The sequence below is a fragment of the Pelodiscus sinensis genome, chromosome 27, assembly GCF_052426305.1.
Source record: "Pelodiscus sinensis isolate ZL-2025 chromosome 27, ASM5242630v1, whole genome shotgun sequence".
NCBI classification, from domain to species: domain Eukaryota; kingdom Metazoa; phylum Chordata; order Testudines; family Trionychidae; genus Pelodiscus; species Pelodiscus sinensis.
The window spans coordinates 17,287,816-17,304,481 of NC_143078.1; the positions used below are offsets into that span (position 1 = coordinate 17,287,816).

The 16,666-nt window shown below is 46.4% G+C and overlaps 1 protein-coding gene across 2 annotated transcripts in view; it reads right to left on the reverse strand.

Moving 5' to 3' along the window:
- Positions 1-4,623: 4,623 nt before the first annotated feature.
- The window catches only part of KLHL12 (kelch like family member 12), a 40,869-nt gene continuing 28,826 nt past the window's right edge, over positions 4,624-16,666 (reverse strand). For both annotated transcript variants that reach the window (XM_006135731.3, XM_006135730.3), the window contains 5 exons: positions 14,650-14,845; positions 12,949-13,107; positions 9,093-9,191; positions 6,551-6,737; positions 4,624-6,006 (listed from right to left, as the gene is read on the reverse strand). In XM_006135731.3, the coding sequence (XP_006135793.3) occupies positions 5,880-6,006; positions 6,551-6,737; positions 9,093-9,191; positions 12,949-13,107; positions 14,650-14,845 (768 nt within the window). In that variant the 3' untranslated portion in view covers positions 4,624-5,879. The remainder of the gene's footprint in view (positions 6,007-6,550; positions 6,738-9,092; positions 9,192-12,948; positions 13,108-14,649; positions 14,846-16,666) is intronic.

The following is a 16,666-nucleotide window of genomic DNA, read 5'->3' on the forward strand; positions in this document are numbered from 1 at the left end:
AAGGTTGCCGACCTCTCGTCTAGATAATACTTTGTCCTGCCATGAGTGCAGGGGACTGGATTAGGTGACCTTTTGAGGTCCCTGCCAGTTCTATGATTCTGTAAACTGATGTAAGGGCTATGTGGGTGCCTCATAAAGCACATAAACCTCCCAGGCCTCCTAAAGTGGTGATATAGCACCAAATGGTGGGAGAGTCTCAGCAGGGGGGTGGGAAGAGGAGGAAAAGGAGAAATGCAGCAGATAAAATGGTTATGTATCTTTTCATAACTGGTTCTTCAGAATGTGTTGTTCATGTCCATTCCAATCAGGTGTGTACAGGTACAGTGCATAGTAGCCAGAATTTTTTTTTCCTCCTAGCAGCTAGCCAAAGTGTTGAACAACTAACTTTCCTGGATTTCTCAAACTGGAAAAGAGGAGGATTAATAAAATAATCAAATGAGGTTAAGGAACTGGTTAAAGGGGAATCTACAACAAGTTATGCTAAAAGGTGAACTGTCAGCCTGGAGGGAGATTGTGAAGTTCCTGAAAAACTGGTCTTGGGACCAATCTGATGTAACTAGCCAATTAGCCCATCATAAGACAGGATTTTCAGGTCTCTCCTCCAAGTCATCTTCTCTCCTGAGCCTCCGGTTGCTTGCTCCATCTCTTTCTCCCCTTCTCCTACTGCCTCCACCCCCTCAGCTCTCCTCCACCTCTCTCGGTCTCTCCCTTTCTCTTCTCCTCCCCCTCTTGCCTCTCACTCAGGGGACCGCAGAACTCAAACAGCCAGCATTTCAGTGTTACAGCACCAGACATTGGGCTGCTATTCTTATGTAATATTTTCATTAATGCGACAAGGTGTGTAAACTAACATCTTTATTGTTTCAGCTTCTGTTTGTGAAAGAAGCAAGCTTTTGAGTTGACATAGCTAATAAAATATACCTATTTCACAGGGTTGGGGAACCTTTTTAGGATTGGAGGCCGCTGACCCTCAGAAAAACCAATCAGGGACTATACACAAGAGAGAAGCAAAAAAAATAAAGGTAAAATTAAAAAAAAAACCCTGAAGTGGTCACCAACTGAGAAGGAGAAAGATACTCCCCACATTCCCCTCCCACCAGAGCCCAGGGGAGGCCCAGGCTAGTAGATTTTGTGTGCTCCAGCCCTGCCGTGGGGAAGCAGGGGGGCTGGATTACCAGCATGGGCTCCTCAATGCTGACGGGAGGCGGGGGGGGGGGGGAAAGAAGTAGTCCAAGCAAGTCGGGGGGGAATCCACGCCCTGGGCCTGCGGTTCCATACCCCTGACTTATTTGATGCCTTTTGACTGAAGAGCATGGAGAAGAATGAGGTTTTTCGGCAAAGGTCTCACCCCTAATCTGGAAATGGTGTTTCTGCTAACAGGATAGCAAAATGGATGGTAATAGCCCACTTGATCATTTTTTCAGAACTGTAACAGCCAGTTTGTCGGTGTTGATGTAACTATGGTGACCCAGGGCTTTAGAGAGACAAGAAATAGGTGAGGTAGTATCTTTTCTACCAACTACTATTGGCAGGGCTCGACAAATAATGTAATCTACTCGCCCGGGGTGAGTAGATTACAACCCAGAAGAGCCGGCACAGAGTGCAGAACCGCACGGCTGGCGAGTGGGGCTTGCCACTGCTTGGCGAGCCCTGACTATTGGTGAGAGACAAGCTTTCCGACTTGCACAGAACCAGTCTTCACCAAGAAGAGCGCTAAGCTCAAAAAGCTTGTTCTTCTCAACAAGCGAAGTTGATTTAACAAAAGGTATCACCTCACTCACCTTGTCCAGCAAGTTTTTAGTCCATTTAGTATGTGCTACTTTGATAGTGAGCTGTGCTATTTTTAAATCAAAATTCCATACAGTGGCCAATCAAAAACAGCAGTCTAAATATCATATTGTCTTTATCAACCACAATTTTAATTTCATATAAAAACAGCAAGTTTGCTTGGCAAGATCTGTATTCCACAAATCCACACTGAATGGCCTGATATTCTGCTGCCATTTTTTATTTTCTGACTGCATCCAACCTCAGCCTTTCTGTTATTTCACTAGAGATCAATGGTAGGCTAACCATGAAAGAATTACCTCGGTTGTCCCATTACCCTTTGTAAATCCAGATAATACACTGGGTATTTTATTTTAAGCCAGGGCTACTCAACTTTGGAAGACGCGGGGGGCCACAATGACACTCGCAGCACATGCCGAGGGCCACAACTTATATATTTGCAAATAGCTTCTTTCACACTGACGGGCATGAATACAAAGCACTTCCTGCAATGCCAGACACTCCTGGCACCTCCTTCCCTGGGGGCTAGAAACGATAACACCCTATACCCATCTGTTCCGGCCAGCCCATCCACTTGCATCTTTCAGTGCTTACCCTGCCTCGAAGATGCCTCGCAGTTGTGGAGCATGTTCCTAATGGAGGCCATGTTCAAAGGATCCTACCTGCAGGCCATGTGTTGAGCCCCATGTAAACCCAAATCACACCGTGGGCTGCCTGCAGCCCACAGACCATGTGTTAATAATGGAGATTGCCTATCTCCTAGAACTGGAAGGGACCTTGAAAGGTCATTGAGTCCAATCCCCTGCCTTCTCAGCAGAACCAAGAACCATTCCTGATGAATTTTTGCCCCAAATCCCTAAATGGCCTCCACAAAGATTGAACTCACAACCCTGGGTTTAGCAGGCCAATGCTCAAACCACTGAGCTATCCCTCCCCCCTAAGTTAGCCCTGTTTTAAGCAGTCCTCTGACACCTCTGGAATAGTCCAAGATTTTAAAAAATCCTCATCAATGGTTGAGAGAATTACTCAGCCAATTCTCTTACAACTCTTGGAAGCAAGGTATCCAGTTTGCTGGCTTAGGAATGCTTAACTTTAACAGTTGTGTAACATCGTCCCTAGCTGCTGTTGGAATAGAGTGTTTCTGTGAATGTCATCTAGCTTCTTTCAAAACTTAGGGGAAAAAAAAAATCAGTGCTTCTATTTTCTCAGTCAAGATGAACATTTTTACCATCTCCATCACAAATCAACCTAAACTATTGTTAGGATTTTTTTTTATTTGTGATACATTTAGCAATGCCATCCCTTACTAGCAAATACAACCTTTATAATACAGCTCTTCCTAGAAAGGTCCCATGGCTCTGTGGACAGGGCCAAGCCCTGCTATCATCTGGTTTAAGTCCCATTATTTCATGTCAGAAGAACCAAGCTTGGATAATCCTAACTCAGTGAGGGGGCAACCTAGGCTAGAAAGTGGGTGACACGAGTGGCCCTCCATCGCAGTAGGCCACAAGGTTGTCGGAACCAAGTTAGTCTCCCGGGATAGGATAGTTTTGCTAACTGTGCTTGTGGGGTGTGCCAGTTGAACCATAGCAACACTGAGTGGCTGTAGGAGGAGTGTGTGGCTCTCACAATGTTGTATGTAACCAGCACACACCTCATTTCACATACCCCTGCTTTAAGCGAGTGTCACTTTTGTAATATAGGTGGAGAAAAAACCACATGGACAAAAACCAGGAGAATCCGACAACCTTTTGTGTGGGCAACAGTAAAACAAAACATCTCATGGGCCACACATGGAATCCCAATAGGCTGCATGTGGCCCTCGAGCTGCAGATTGCCCACCACTGTCCTAACTGGCGGGTGGCTGGACAACAGGGGAAGTGGAAGCCTGGGGCCTGATGCTAGAAAACAGCACAAAAAGCCTCTGCATGGGTGCTGATCCCAGAAAGACCATAGGAGCTGCTGCCTGCTTTGAGTGTAGCTCCCCCAGCTGTGCTGTGTGGATAGCCTGGGGATGCTCAGGGGTCTCTCTCCTCCTTGCCAGTGACTCATGGTAGGCTCAGGTTATGCCATCTCCTATTGACTGCCTTGGGATCCTGCCTGCAGTTATGGAAATGGTTAGTGCTTCCTAGTGAGTCCTGGATAGGGCTCCCTACATGGGAGCTCACACTCATCAACAAGGGGCATGCCAGACATAACTTGGGGCTTAGGAAGAGGGCTAGGGAGAGGTCCATCCTGACCCTCCCTCTGATGAAACCTGCATGTTTAAAATCCAGAAAACATGAGAGAATGTTTACAAGGGGACTAAATCACAAGCTAGGGGACTGCAAGAGCACTCTCAACCCAGGGCCAGGATCACCAAAGGATTTGGGAAGAGTGGAGAAGAAAGGTATTTTGCAATTACGCCCTTAGCAGAAAGTAAATAGGGGCTGCTCTTTTCAGGCCCTTTGGGTAATAGGACACACGGTAAGCTGTGCCTCACTGCACTAGCTCGAAAGGAACACATTTAGCAATCTCATTTAGCATAGCCCTGGGTGTTCCATGAGCCACAAATATCCAACACTTTCCCGAATCCTGCCAAATTGTCCTCAAATCAATTTGGCAACAGTAGCCAGATCTCCTGTCCCTAAAAAGATGTTTGTTACACTGACCACAACGGACGGGACACATCTATTAAGAACCACCCACCCAAGCCTGTAAACTGCAGTTCAAAGTCACAGTTAAATAGAATTTTAACATAACTAATAGTCTAATGAGGATCTTTTAAGGCAGCCAGATAGGCGTACCTCCACCAAATCCCTTAAATGCATGATTAAAGGGCAGAGAACAAAGGCAAAACTCCTACAGATACTTTATTTTTGATACTTTCACTAAAAGATACACAGGAAATGATACACAATGTGCAACAGGAACAAACAAGAATTCAGTGTTGGGTGAAAGTGCACCACCCATAACTGAGACATGGGGGGAGGCTGGCAGGAGAGACTGAAGAGCGGAGAGACCAGTTGGAGATGAGGGTAGTCTAGCAAGCCTATGGATGAGGTTTGCACACAGGATTATGGATGTGAGGAGCCAAGGAAGTAAATAGCTAAGAGGAAAGACATGAAAGGGGTTTGAATTGCCTGTTCTAGCTGCCTTTTGTTCTCAAGGCAGTGAATCGTTCTTATTCAGTAGCATGTGTGTATTGTAAATAGAGTCCTACTTGTCCCCCACCTCGCCTCCAGTCACCAAGGGACCCATCAGATCCACTGTACTGCAAGATGACAACCACACACTGGATTGTGGTGAACAAGAGTGGTGTTTCTGCTGCCAGAAAAAAGCTCCCACTCCCAAGACAAGTCCATCAAGCTTCTTGAAGAAAATGTGACTGTTAGACACACTATTCTCCGCACCTCTTCCAGCCAGTGGTCATGGCTGCTGCAATGTTGCCAACACCCCAGTCAGTCTCCGCGTCTGCCACCTCCACTATTGGCTGGAGTGCTAGAACCTTCCTCTTCCTCTGCTGCATCTGGGTTTCGGTAGCTGAAAGCATGAATGTGGGATTTCCATCCTTTCGAAACAGGCCCATGCATAACCTGCAGATGCAGCGACAGCGTAGCGCATACTGGCAACCATCTGCACTGAAGTGCACTTGCTGCATGGAACTCTTTGAAACATTTTGTTTGTATGAGCAGCTGAAGCTGGCACATCAAGCACAGTTTGGAATCCACTCAAACACAGGCAGCTCAGAACTGCCAATGGCCCTGCATGGGCTGCAGGTGCAGAGGTAACGGTCAGATCAGTTGTAGGTATGAATTTCCTAAGCATTCATTAGGCTGGCTGACCAGCTAAAGCCACAGCTCCAGGCATATCTGCTGCGCTGATAAAGTTAAGTGTTGGGATGGCAAGTTGGCAGAAGATGCACATCTCTCCTGGTCCACTTTCTAGCTTCTCACGGAACCCTGGATTTCGAGTGGCCGCTGAGGTGATGTGTTTTTGTATTTCAAAGAATGCAGCTTCCCCAGATATCAGGAACAGTCCCTGCAAACCACGTGAGACTCTCCTCCTTCAGCCTGTCCTCAAGGAGTTTCTCTCACCTGGCTTCTCCAAAGTCACTTCTCCCGAAGGACACAAACACCAGCATCACAACGCTGCGTCCCCAGCGAGGTCACTACTTCCCAGCTGTCGATGATGGGATCATAGCACTCGATACTGCTCAGCAGCGAGTTGCCATCGTACCTGCAAGGGACAGAGGGTTACAAGTGAGCAATGATTGGGGGGGGGGGGGATGAGGAGGAAGTAATAGAGCACTGGGAAGGAGTTTGAGTTACCCATGGCATTCAAACCTGTGTTTACAAGCAAGAAGAGCTGAAATAAGATATCACAGCAGTTTTAGAGTCTCCCACCACCTCCCTGGCCAGCTCAGCAGCATCCCAGCACACAGCGTTCCTTGTTTAATTCATTATGGGAACGCTCTGGCCTGTCATTATTTAAGTGCACCAGAAGGGAAATGCAGAGCACCCTTCTTGTGAAGCTCTAACGAAGGATCTGCAGCCACCACAGTGAACTCACTTATACGCTGGCTTGTGTGCTTGGTGACACGCTATTGCACCCTTCCCCCAGCCTGGGTTGGACACTACTGCCACCGTGTTTTAAACACAGCGTCCTTGTCTATTTAGCACCATGTTGGAGGTTCCTTTCATACCACCAAGCAAGTTCCCAGTGTAGACAAGGCCCTCAAAGACTTTCCCCTCTCTAGAGCAGCAAAGCCCCCCTTTCTTACCCAGCTATTGCATACAGCCTTCCCCTCAGCACGGTGGCACCCACATAGCAGCGAGGTGTTGTCATACTCGTCACAGTCGTCCAGGAATCAGTACGAACGTTATATGCTTCCACAGAGGAGAGATGCGCTGTGCCATCAAACCCACCAACAACATAAATGTGGTCATTCAGCAAGGCTACTCCTGCTCCTGGAGGTGGAGGGAAGGGTATTACACTGAGCTTCAACCACCAGCACACGATTATCACTGCAACCAGGCTGGCTGGAGTACTCCCAAGAGTTGCAGCCCCATGGCAAGGATGCTGCTGCACTTATAGGGCATGTTTACACAGCAGGGCTGAAACCAAAATAAGCTAGACAACTTAAGCTACGCAACTGACGTAGCTCAAGTTGAAACAGCTTAACTTGGCTTTTGGTGCTGTCTGTCTACAAAGCAGGAAGTCCGAGAAAGAGCACTCTTCCTTCGACTTCTCTTACTCCTCGTAAAATCAGGGTTTATAAAATTATGTAGACATTATGTTGAAATAACTGCTTTAGTGTAGACACGGACTATGTTCTTTTGGAATAATATCAGTTATTCCAAAAAACACTGCTGTGTGGACGTACCCATAGGGACAGAAAGGACGTATCTGACTTGCTTCATTGCTGCAAAACAGCCTGTTAAGGCTAAAGAGTTTCCTGATCTTTCTTGCCCCAAAGGAGACACTTTGGTGAAAGTTGGGCAAACTTTGTAATTTTCATTCATCCAACCGAGAACACCTGGAATTTCCTACTGTTAGTGACAGTTTGGTTCATATGCACAGGGAGTAGGGAGGGACATTGGGCTCAAGCTATAAACATGCACCCTCAACTTAAGGGGGCAGAAAGGCCAAATGAACTGCCATGGTTCTCCTAAGTACATGTGGGAGGCCATACTGGGGACTCAGTACAGAGGAATAGTTTGGTGGCCGTACAAAGGAGTGGATCCATTACTACGCGCACATAGGCAATGCATTTCTGGCTGCTACACAGCTCATTAGCTCTAGCAGAGAGAATGCAGCTGCTCTGCGGGGTTAGAATTACTTTTCCCCATCCTTAGATCTTCCACACCCAGCCAGGGGAAAGCTGTCTTTAAGGGCATAAAGGCTGCATGAAAGAGGTATGGGGGGAGGGAGGGAGAGGACACAGGAATTTCCATGTGCCTGTGTGGAGGAGGGGGAATGTGCAGGCTTCCATAGGCAGGGGGAATCCCCAGACCCAGTAGCAGGGTGCAGTGTAATGCCCAGGCCCTGTAGCTGCAGGGAGGAGAGGAACCTTACCCGTAAAAGGTGGCCTAGCCAGCAACATGCAGAGCCCCGTTCCCTCTCACTTTTGTGCTGCTGTGGCTGTCCCTAGTGCTCACTCTGCAATATCCTATCTCCGCTCGCTGTCCCCCGTGGTGAGAGTGAAGATCACATCCCTCCTCTCTCTGCCCCCCTCCCTTTCCATGTTGTGGAAAACAGCCCCATTCCAGCCACTTCCCATGTTCTTAGCACAACTAAACCCTACCCTTGCTTTAAGTTAGGGCCGCGTTTCTTAAACCGTGGGTCCCAACCCCCTGGGGGGGGGGGGTCACGAGCAGCTTAGAGGGGGGTCGCGGGGTCACAAAGTTTGAGAAACCTTGAGTTAGGGTCAGAGAAAGCTGCTTACCAAATTTGGTGACACTAGCTGTTACTGTTTAGAAGGAGTACTTGCTCAAACAGATGGACAGATATTTCTAAAATATTATCTACAAATATATCTATTGTTTGCTGAAACAAAAGACAGGACTATGGAACACTTTAAAGACTAACAAGATGGTTTATTAGGTGATGAGCTTTCATGGGCCAGACCCACTTCCTCAGATCAATATGTGGAAGAAAATTGACATGATCATATATACCAAAGGGATACAATCAAAAAAAGTAAACACATAAAATTGACAAATCAGATTTTAGAACGGGAGGAGGGGTGGTAAGGGGCGGAGGTTAGTGTCTATGAGATAATGATATTAGAGGTGATAATTGGGGAAGCTATTTTTGTAATTGGTATGGTAATTAGCACCTTTGTTAAGGCCCATTCGTAAAGTGTCAAATTTAAGCATGAATGACAGTTCTGAGGTTTCCCTTTGAAGTCATCTAGGGGCTTTTTGGGTAACGATGGTGCACATCCATACACAACCTCAAGAATGCACGTAAGAAAATTCCACTCGCCCAAGAATTGAAAACGTTAAGAGGGAGCACTGGTACTGAGCGCCCAAGAGAGACAGGGGAACGCGGCTGACCAGGGCATATCCTTACTCATCATTTGGGAGCACTGTCCCTTTGGCACCAAGGCTACCCTGGAGAGAGCAGAAAAGCCCCCTTGTGGAGAGAAGGCAAAGACTCTCCTGAATGGTCACCCAGGGCTGAGTAAGGATTGCTGCGCATCTCCAACAGCTAAGCTCCACACGACAGCAGACGTGTGATGGCCTCCAGGATACGAAGGCAGGCCAGAAATCCCTGCTCTGTCCAATCTCGCATTGAATCCTGAATATCAGAGTTCTCACCTGAGCGCTTGGTGGCCATTGGGGTGACATTTGTCCAGTGTCCAGTATGAGGGTCGTACCTCTCCACGGAGTTTAAGATGTTCAGCCCATCATAGCCCCCTGCAATAACATGAGAGCAAACAGTAGGATCAACCCTGACCACTGGTTCTTCAAAGAGAGCATCGCAGTGCCTGTGTCTGCACCATCCCAGATGGCTCTGGCTTCATGACTCCTTGGAAGCGTTAGCAACACTACTAATAGCGCCTGACAGGCTGAACAGAAGTGAGCACAGTGTCTACTCTGCACCAGACAGAGGCTGAAGTCATGGAGGACACAGAAAACAAGGGCTGGGGATGACCTGAGATGGAAGGCACAGACGACTACTGCAACTTTTTCAGGAAATTGTACACAGAGTGGCCACATCACACTACATCAGCAGTGCAAAAACACTGTGCTACCAGCACATAAGGCAGGAAGAATAAGAGAGCCAAGGAAGGCTGGGGAACTAAGCATGGAGCAGCGAGTGACTATCTAGAGTAGAACATACGATTCCCCTAGAACAAGACCATGATGAGGGTAGTCAGAAAACAAAGCCATGGTGCTGCCTTGACTAAGGATCCTGGATACGCATTCAAAGAATGAGCTTGCTTAAGGCATTCTCCATTTGGCCCTCTCAACATCCAGTGTGGACTAGGGATGTTAAGGACTAGTCGACTATCCGATAAACAAGTAGTCAGTCAACTAGTGGACTAGTTGATTCCTCCCCCCACCCTTGCCACCTCTATCAGAGGCAGCAAAGTGGGGAGAGAAGAAGTGGTACTTCAAAGCAGCAGCACCACGCAACTGAGCCCGGGATCAGCTGTGCAGCGCTGCCGCTTTGAAACACTGAGGCGGCGTTCAAAGGGACAGTGCTGCACAGCTGAGTTTGTGGAGCCTGGGGTCAGCTGGGGACTCCCCAGCTGATCCAGGGCTCTAGCACAGAATTTCTGCAGACCCGAGGATCTGGGGAAATGCTGCACGAGCCGCAGTTAGCTGTGGAGTCCCCAACTGATCCTGGGTTCTGCTGAAATGCCGCACAGAGCCCGGGATCAGCTGAGGATTCCCCAGCTCCCCATGGCATTTCAAATCGGCAACGTAGCATGGAGCCCGGGATCAGCGGGGGACTCAGTCTCCCACTGACCCCAGGCTCCATGCTATGCTTCCGCTTTTAAATGCGCAAGAGCCCCCGTTGGGGACTCTCGTATGTTTCAACGCTGGCACGCCACTTGCAGTCCGGAGTCAGTGAGACTTCGGGCTGCATGCTGAGTTCAGCGTTCCTCCTTTGAAATGTACAAGAGCCCAAGTAGGGGCTTTCATACATTTCAAAGGAAGACTGTGCAAATGCCTATCGACTAGTCGAGCAACTGATGGAAATTCCATCGACTACTCAGCTAGTGAATTAACCGTTACTTAACATCTTTAGTGAGAGCAGTGGGAGCCTTTCGGCCTCCACAGTGAGAAGCTGGAACGCAAGTAGCTCAAGACAGGCATTTCCATGTTCCAGTGGCACCACAGCTAAAACTACTACCCAGATACTAGCTATCCCACAGCCTCCACACTCCAGCCAGCACACAGTCCCACATTATCCTAGAACTGGAAGGAACCTCGACAGACCATCAAGTCCAGTCCCCTGCTCTCACGGCAGGGCCAAGCACGGTCTAGATCATCCCTGCTAGACGTCTATCCAACCTGCTCTTAAATATCTCCAGTGATATTTATTTCAAGCAATTTATTCCAGTGTTCAATCACCCTGACAGGAAATATTTCCTAACGTCCAGCCTAAACCTCCCTTGCTGCAATTTAAAACCATTGCTTCTTATCCTATTCTCAGATGCTGTTATGCTCCCTCTTAGTTTTCTCTTTTCTAAACTAAACAAACCCAACTCTTTCAGTCTTCCCTCATAGGTCATGTTTTCTAGAACTTTAATCATTTTTGTTGCTCTTCTCTGGACCTTCTCCAAATTCTCCACGTCTTTCTTGAAATGTGGTGCCTAGAACTGGACCCAATACTCCAACTGAGGTCTAATCAGTGCAGATTAGAGCAGAAGAATTACTTGTGTCTTTCTCACAATACTCCGGTTAATGCATCTCAGAATCATGTTTGCTTTTTTTGCAACAGTGTCACACATATTTAGCTTGTGGTCCACTATGACCTCTAGATATGACCTTTCTGCAGTACTCCTTCACAGACAGTCATTTCTCACATTGTTTGTGTGCAACTAATTGTTCCTCCCTAAGTGGAGTACTTTGCATTTGTCCTTATTGAACTTCATCCCGTTTACTTCAGACTATTTCTCCAGTTTGTCAAGATCATTTTCAAGAATGACCCTATCCTCCAAAGCATTTGCAGTCCCTCCCAGCTTGGTATCATCTGTAAAGTGTACTCTCTATGCCATCAACTAAATAGCTGAAGATGCTGAACAGAACCGGTGCCAAAACTGATCCCTGTGGAACCCCACCTCTTATGCCTTCCAGCATGACTGTGAACCATTGATAATTTCTCTTTAAGAAGAGTTATCCAACCAGTTATGCAACTTTATAGTAGCCCCATTTAAGATTTATTTCTGTAGTTTGTTAATGAGGGTCATGCAAGACTGAATCAAATGCTTTACTAATGTCTAGGTATATCACATCTGCCGCTTCCCCCTTATCCACAAGGCTTGTTATCCAATCCAAGAAAGCTATCAGATTGGTTTGACATGATTTGTTCTTTATAAATCCATGCTGGCTGTTATCTATCACCTTATTATCTACCAGATGAATTCCTTAATAATTAGTTCCATTATTTTTCTTGCAACAGAAGTTAAGTTGACTGATCTGTCATTTCTTGGGTTGTCCTTATTTCCCTTTTTATAGATGGGCACTCCATTTGTCCTTTCCCAGTCTTTTGGAATCTCTCCCATATTACATGGCTTTTCAAAGATAATAGCTAATGGCTGAGATACTTCTCTCAATCAGCTCCTTGAGTATTCTAGGATGCATTTCATCAGGCCCTGATGACTTGGAGGCATCTAACTTTTCTAAGGAATTTTTAACTTGTTCTTTTCCTATTTTAACTACCCCATTTTCACTATGTTAGGCATTCAGTTACTACCAACCTTGTTGGTAAAAACTAAAAGAAAGAAGCAATTAAGCACCTCAGTTATTTCCATGTTTTCTGTTATTGTTTCTCCCTCTTCATTGAGCAAGTGGGCCTACCCTGTCCTTGGGCTTCCTCTTGCTTCAAATACATTTGTAGATTGTTTTCTTGTTAACCTTTTGTCTCTAGCTAGACTGAGCTTGGTTTGTACCTTTACCTTTCTAATCTTGCTGCCCTTGCACACTTGTGTTGTTTACATTCATCCTTTCTACTTTGTCCTAGTTTCTACTTTTTATAGGACTCCCTTTTGATTTTTAGATCCTGTAGGATCTCCTGGTTAAGACAGGGTGACTCCTTATCTTTTCTATACAGAGGAATAGTGTGCTCTGATGCCCTTAATAATGTCCCTTTGAAAAACTGCCAACTTCTACTGTTTTTCCTCTTAGTCTTACTTCCCCTGGGACTTTACCTACCAGCTCCCTGATTTTACTGAAGTCTGCCTTCTTGAAATCCAGTGTCCAAATCTCAGCTGCCATGTGGTCCAAAATGCCTCTTATAACTCCAGAACAAACCATCAAAAAGTCTCAGCAGTGACTCAAAGAAGTCTGTCTCCTGAACAGAGCTGCCCAATAATCTCAGGAGAGACAAGTTGGCAACATTCTGCACACCCCAGGAGCCTTTATAGATGGCATCTATATAGTGCACTCTGGGTAGGGCACTAACATTTGCAAAATGGTGATGGATCCTAAGGGTACCTACCAAGGCAGTAGATAACACCATTAGCTACAACAAGTCCTGCTCCCTCCCTAGCTGTCTGCATGTCTCCCAGCATACTCCATTGATCGATATTTGGATCATATCTTTCCATGCTGGTGTGACGCCGGCTTCCATCAAAACCACCAGAAACGTAGATCATGTCTGCAACATAATACAGAGAGCAGATTCAGAAAGAGATGAGCAGAAATATATGCCCTTCCCTCTCTCTCACATCCCACCCTATTTCATGCATACCATGTATGAGGGGTACGTCTAAACTACATAGCTCTGTCGACGGAGCCATGTAGATTTGTTTGTTCGGCAAAGGGAAATGAAGCCGCGATTTAAATAATTGCGGCTTTATTTAAATTTAAATGGCTGCCCCGCTCTGCCGATCAGCTGTTTGTCGGCAGATCAGGGCAGTCTGGATGCTCCCGTCGACATGAAAGCCCTTTATCGACCTCCCCGGTAAACCTCATCCTACGAGGCATAACTGGGAGGTCGATAAAGGGCTTTCAGGTCAGCGCGGGAGAGTCCAGACTAGTGCACTGAGCTGACAAACAGCTGATCAGCTGTTTGTCGGCTCAGTGCGGCAGCCTTTTAAATGTAAATGAAGCCGCGATTATTTAAATCGCAGCTTCATTTCCCTTTGCCGATCAGCCTAATCTACATGGCTCCGTCGATGGAGCCATTTAGTTTAGACACACCCCGAGTGTGTCTGTACATAAGAGACCTAGAGTCATTTGGACACAGCCATATATTGATGTTACATCAGCACTTCCTTAGAACGAATATTTAAATTATGTAAACACTATGTTTGAAACCTACTGCATAAATCGCAGCCCAAAGGCCTTCCTTAGCCATATTCCCTCATACAGCTCTATGGAACAAAAGATCTATTGATTATATTCACATTGTTTACTGCAAATGTAATTTAGCAGAATGTTTAGCAACATGTTAAACTGCAGCAAATAAATCAATACAGGCCCCTGAAGGTGCTCCCAGCCAAGAAAAGAGGAATGGGGCCCATCTGTTAGCAGAGGTCCCAGCAGTGACATCCAGCTGGGACACACAGGAGTTGGCCTCTGCCAAGTCTATACTACACCTGGAAGATCAGCTTCAGGTACACAACTCCAGTTACATAAATAATGTAGCTGGAGTCAGTGTACCTTAAGCTGAGCTTGGCACCATCTCCACAGCAGGAAGTTGACAGGAGCAAATGCTCCTGTCAACTTCACTTACTCCTCATGATTCAAGGAGTATCAGTGTTGACTGGGGGTGCCCTCAGTGTTCAATTTAGTGGGTCCTTACTAGATCCACAAAATCAAACACCAATAGATTGATCTCCAGCACGGTAATTATATACATGGCAAGTACAGACACCTGGGAGATGAATTCTAAACTTCAGGGTACAGAATGGAACATACTCACTCCCTGGAACTAGAAACACACAGGAGAATCCTAGGGTTGGAAGACACCTCAGGAGGTCATCAGTCCAATCCCTAATCCTCTTAGGTTGAAGAAGAGGAAAAGCTGCTCTTAGGGTTAATGGACGAGTAATTTTCTCAAACTCCAAATGCTGAGAGATACAATCTCCAGTCAGTTACTCCTCTCCCCTTATCAGCCATGCCAAAGGTGCTGACACTGCATTTCATGCTGATAATGCACCCATCTGGTCTCTGACAAGTGCTGATCAGTGTGTACCTCCTAGGGTAGTGGCCCCAGCCAGGCCTCGACGAACATTCATTGGAGCCACTGAGTACCAGATGCCATCCTCATCCGACGTATAATCCAAGCACTCCACAGAGCTGAGACGGGAGCGGCCGTCGTATCCCCCAATCACATAAATCCGATCATGCAGGGACACCGTGGCAACATAGCGCCTCTTACGGGTGATGCTCTAACACATTTGAAGAAGTGTCAAAGACAGGAAATGACACCAATACAGTGAGCACTCTCAGAGCCTCTCTAGGTTATTCCATCCCTTTCTGCTGTTGCACTCAAAGGGACCTATTTACATAGCCAAAGTCCTCAATTCTGTGTGGCATACTGGGTGAAAATTATATGTAGAAATCTTGGATCCGTGTGTATGGATCCCCTTCCCTATGGTCTCCTCCTCAGTACTTCTAACCTCCCAGTCCAGTATCCCCTTTATACTATTTATTTTGCAATTAAATTCAGTTTACTTTCCATTGCCCCCAAAATCTTCAACGTGCCCAACATATCTGCACTCCCATCATTTGTCTGTACTGTAGTAACTGTCAAGAGCGAACGTTGGAAGGTGCAGCCGATATATAGGGAGGCAGTTCACCCCAGAGCAGAATGGAATTTGGCAATTCTTGGCACCCAGGCTCTTCTAGGTTTATTGGTACTGGGAAGGAAATGAAGTTCCTCCATTCCTTCTCCGACCTGCTCCCACTTGGCAAATGGCTTTACATTTGGGGAATAGTGCTCCTTACTCTCCATCCCCAGAGCTCCCATGTTCCATCTCCACTACCTCCCATTACCTTCAGCAATCACAAATACGCACGTTAACAAGGGGTCTCTGCTAAAATATCAGTGGTGAAATAATGGCAACTGACAATTAAGCTTCACAGTGTTAATGCTCCTCTGAGGTGAACTGGGCAAGTCACACACTCATGGAGCTAGAGTTTTGGTGTCTCTGCAGACTCAGTTAATAACAGTAATAATTAGCCTCCATACAGTGCTGTCTAGCAGCAGATCACAAAGCGCTTTAAGAAGAAGGTATTGCTAACGCCATTTCAAACAGGCACAGAGAGGTGGCCAAAATCCACAGAGTTCTAGTAGCATGGCTGAGGACAGAACTCAGGTTGCCCAAGTCCTGGCACCTTTAAAACTTCAGTGTGGCTCACATCAAGTTTATATTTTCATTTTTCCCCCTGGGCCATATGAAACTTAACGGCGACCTGCAAAGGCAAGAATAGGGCTAGAGCATTTACATTTTTTTTAAACGATGGATAAAAGAAGAACTTCAATGTCTGTGTCTTAAGTTTCCCCCTTGTTTCTTTTCCTATATTAGAAATTCAGGTTCTGTCTAGGTTCAAGTCTCAAGTTACACAGCAAAGAAAAACTGTGGTTGGCCCAGGCCAGCTCACTCAGACTCATGAAGCTTGATCTTAGGGGACTGCTTCATTGCAATATAGAGGTCTAGGCTTAGGCAGAAACCCTGTGTCTGGGACTCAGCCAGCACACAGGCCCTAAGCCCAGACACCTGAGCCACTGGTGTCTAATTGCTGTGTAGACACATTGTGGTAAACGCAGATTTAGCAATAGGATGACATCATAAGAAAGCAAGAGTTATAGTAATCGAAAGAAGGGATTTTTAATCCCTTAAACATTTTTTAAAACACAGCTATTTAACTTACTAATATTTTGGAGAAAGGATATATTTGTTACAAATTCCCCAACTTCCTAGCTGCAATCAAGGTGAGAAAGCAGATAATGCACATGCTCCATGACATTCAGCAGAACAGTGCAGATCAAAGTTGAAACACCTGATAGATACTCCGGAGGTTAAAGAAATAGGAACCCAGAAACAAAAACAATTCTATTCCTAATGTGAGAAAATCCTTTGCAGATTTTAAGGGTGCAGAGCAGTGGTCCCCAACCTCTTGGGGCTGCTGGGTGCCCGGGGCAGGTACCGCACATGCACCGCACGTCTGGGGGTGGCATCTCGCATGCACTGGGCGCCCAGGGCACA